This window comes from Syzygium oleosum, unplaced genomic scaffold, assembly GCF_021117445.2.
Source record: "Syzygium oleosum isolate NSW1041296 unplaced genomic scaffold, Sole_v2.1 Sole_v2.30, whole genome shotgun sequence".
In the NCBI taxonomy this organism is placed as follows: domain Eukaryota; kingdom Viridiplantae; phylum Streptophyta; class Magnoliopsida; order Myrtales; family Myrtaceae; genus Syzygium; species Syzygium oleosum.
The window spans coordinates 417,532-419,846 of record NW_026607514.1 but is presented as its reverse complement, the minus strand read 5'-3'; the positions used below and the strand labels follow the sequence as shown (position 1 = coordinate 419,846).

At 43.5% G+C, this 2,315-nt stretch overlaps 1 protein-coding gene across 1 annotated transcript; it reads right to left on the bottom strand.

Annotated features, from left to right (window-relative positions):
- Positions 1-1,530: 1,530 nt before the first annotated feature.
- On the bottom strand, positions 1,531-1,836 carry LOC115661305 (small ubiquitin-related modifier 3-like). The gene has a single exon (XM_030583609.1). The coding sequence runs from the start codon at positions 1,834-1,836 to the stop codon at positions 1,531-1,533; it is 306 nt and encodes a 101-aa protein (XP_030439469.1).
- Between the last annotated feature and the right edge of the window lie 479 nt (positions 1,837-2,315).

Below are 2,315 nucleotides of genomic sequence, written 5' to 3'. Positions count from 1 at the left end.
GCGATGAGAGATAATCACCGTAGCTTTCTCTCTCGGTCTTATGATAAGGGCCTCACATTCGACACCGAATATTCGATTTGACTCATGACTATTGAGCTCGCTTTACGTGTATATGATCCCATGACCGTGGCTTCACCAACGTGTTAGAGTGTCCTTTCCCGTAACATTCAAGACACAAATTAATCAGAGGTTCGCTCATGACGCGATTGTGAATGATAATCACCCGGTGGTCAATGCTCCCCTTGAAATTTATACTCATGGAAATTGATATTCGTGGAAGCAATGAAGAGAAAAGACAAATTTGCATTACGCAAGATGAAGTCACAACCACCAATGAAAGTTCGATACTTTCGCCAGTTAGCTCTTATAATACGAGGCTGTATGATAAAATTGAAAATTGAAAATTAAATATTTTAGAGCCGAATTTTGAGTGTGGAATATTATAAATTCTGAAATATATATAGGTTAAATTTGATTAATATGGAATTATTGCATAAATGATCACTGAAATTTGATCCAATATGCAATATCATCTATGAACTTTTAATTTGTTTAATATGATTTTTTGAATTTTTGATACATATTCTAAACCCTTGATACATATTTGTTCAATTTGATCACTCGACTTCTGATACATGTTCAATCTAGTCGTTGGGCTATATTAAAATCTTCAATGTTGTCCATGAACTAAAATTAATGGAAGAACTACATTGGACATTTAGCTAATAAAGTTTATAAATAAACTCAGAAATCTTACAGAAGTTACCACCAACTCTACCAAATGTAGAGCTTGCTTCATAACTTCACTAAATGCTGAATATGATTTGGTGCGTTTGATGACCTTCAACATCAGCCTAAGTAGGTAAGTTGGAGAACTGGTTTAAAGAATATATGTTTTTTTTTATGACCCGGACTCCTGGACAGATTTTTTATGACCGTAATCGATTCATATTGTTTTTTTTATGACCCGAATTGTCCTTACTAACGTCGATCGCGGTGAGTAACCTGACGGGGTGTCGGGTAAGTCGACACGGTCGTGGCACCAGGTAAAATATGAACTAACTCCATGCGAAAGATTTGAATTTGACACCCAGATAGGAAATCAAAGCATAACTTTGCACACTGCCTCAACTTTCGCACGTAGTATGAAAATTCAAGAGCAGACTCCAACTGGTGAACAAAGTTCACCATCGCTGTCCATTTCCGACAGAAGAACACGAAGCAAGCCTTTTCTTTCTTGGGATGAAGCAAAAGGAGAGATATAGCTCCAGAAATGGCAATGGCAAAGCAAATGGCGCAAGAAGGCTCGCAACTTTTCAACCATAAACGTCGCCCATGAACTCAAGGAAAGCAGAACATCAAAACCTATCACTGCCATCATCTCCTCCTCCTACTTCTTATTTCTGCTTCTCCTTCTTAACTTCATCTATACACACAAGAAAAGCACGCAGACCACACACACACACACTGCTCACGGATCCCCGAGCAGCACATAGTCACAAGCAAAAGCCCTGGCCCTAGCCGTAGCCTCTAGCCGCCGAGCTGATTGGCCCAGGCGTCCATGACGTCCCCATCGTCCATGCCGAGATCCTCTGCCGACTTGGCTTCCGGGACCCGCGCCCCATTGTAGGTGAACCGCACGGCGTCGCACGGGAAGCCCCTGCGAGCACAGAACTCGACCATGAGGGCCCTGAGCGGCGCACTCCAGTCCAGCAGGTAGCGAACGTCATCCTCCTCCTGGTTCTGCACGCGGAGGAAGACGGGGTCAGGCCGGCTGTTCTCGTGGCCCCCGGACCACAGGTACACCGGCTTCGTCTCCATTCTGGCAACGTCCATCGTTGTACGCCGAGAGAGTTGAGAGATTATCGAGGTTGTCCCGTTTCTTCCTTCTGCTCCGCCATCTGCCGTTCGTTAAGACATGCGGTTGCGTTTGCCTGAAGAGGAAGGGCAGCTCTTACTGTACCAACCGTTGCCAAGTGACCCCGTTCCGATGCTAGTTCTTGGACAATTATCTCTCATCTTGTCTCCAGCCATGTCCTTTCATTATCCTTTCAAAAATTAAAACTTGAGTACAATTGTTTGTGGATCAGCAGATAGAAGTAGAGTTTGATTTCAGGGTGGCCCTTATCGATTATCGTTCGTTTTGGTCGTGGATCACCGGTGTCGGTACGGTCTTAAAATGCATTCGCCCTAATTCGAGATGGCAAGAGACATCTTTACCGTCAATGCGGCTACTAAAGCCTTACCTTCTAGACTGGCAGATCATCCAAAATCAAATTGTTTGGGCATTTTACAAAAGTATGCACACTCTAACT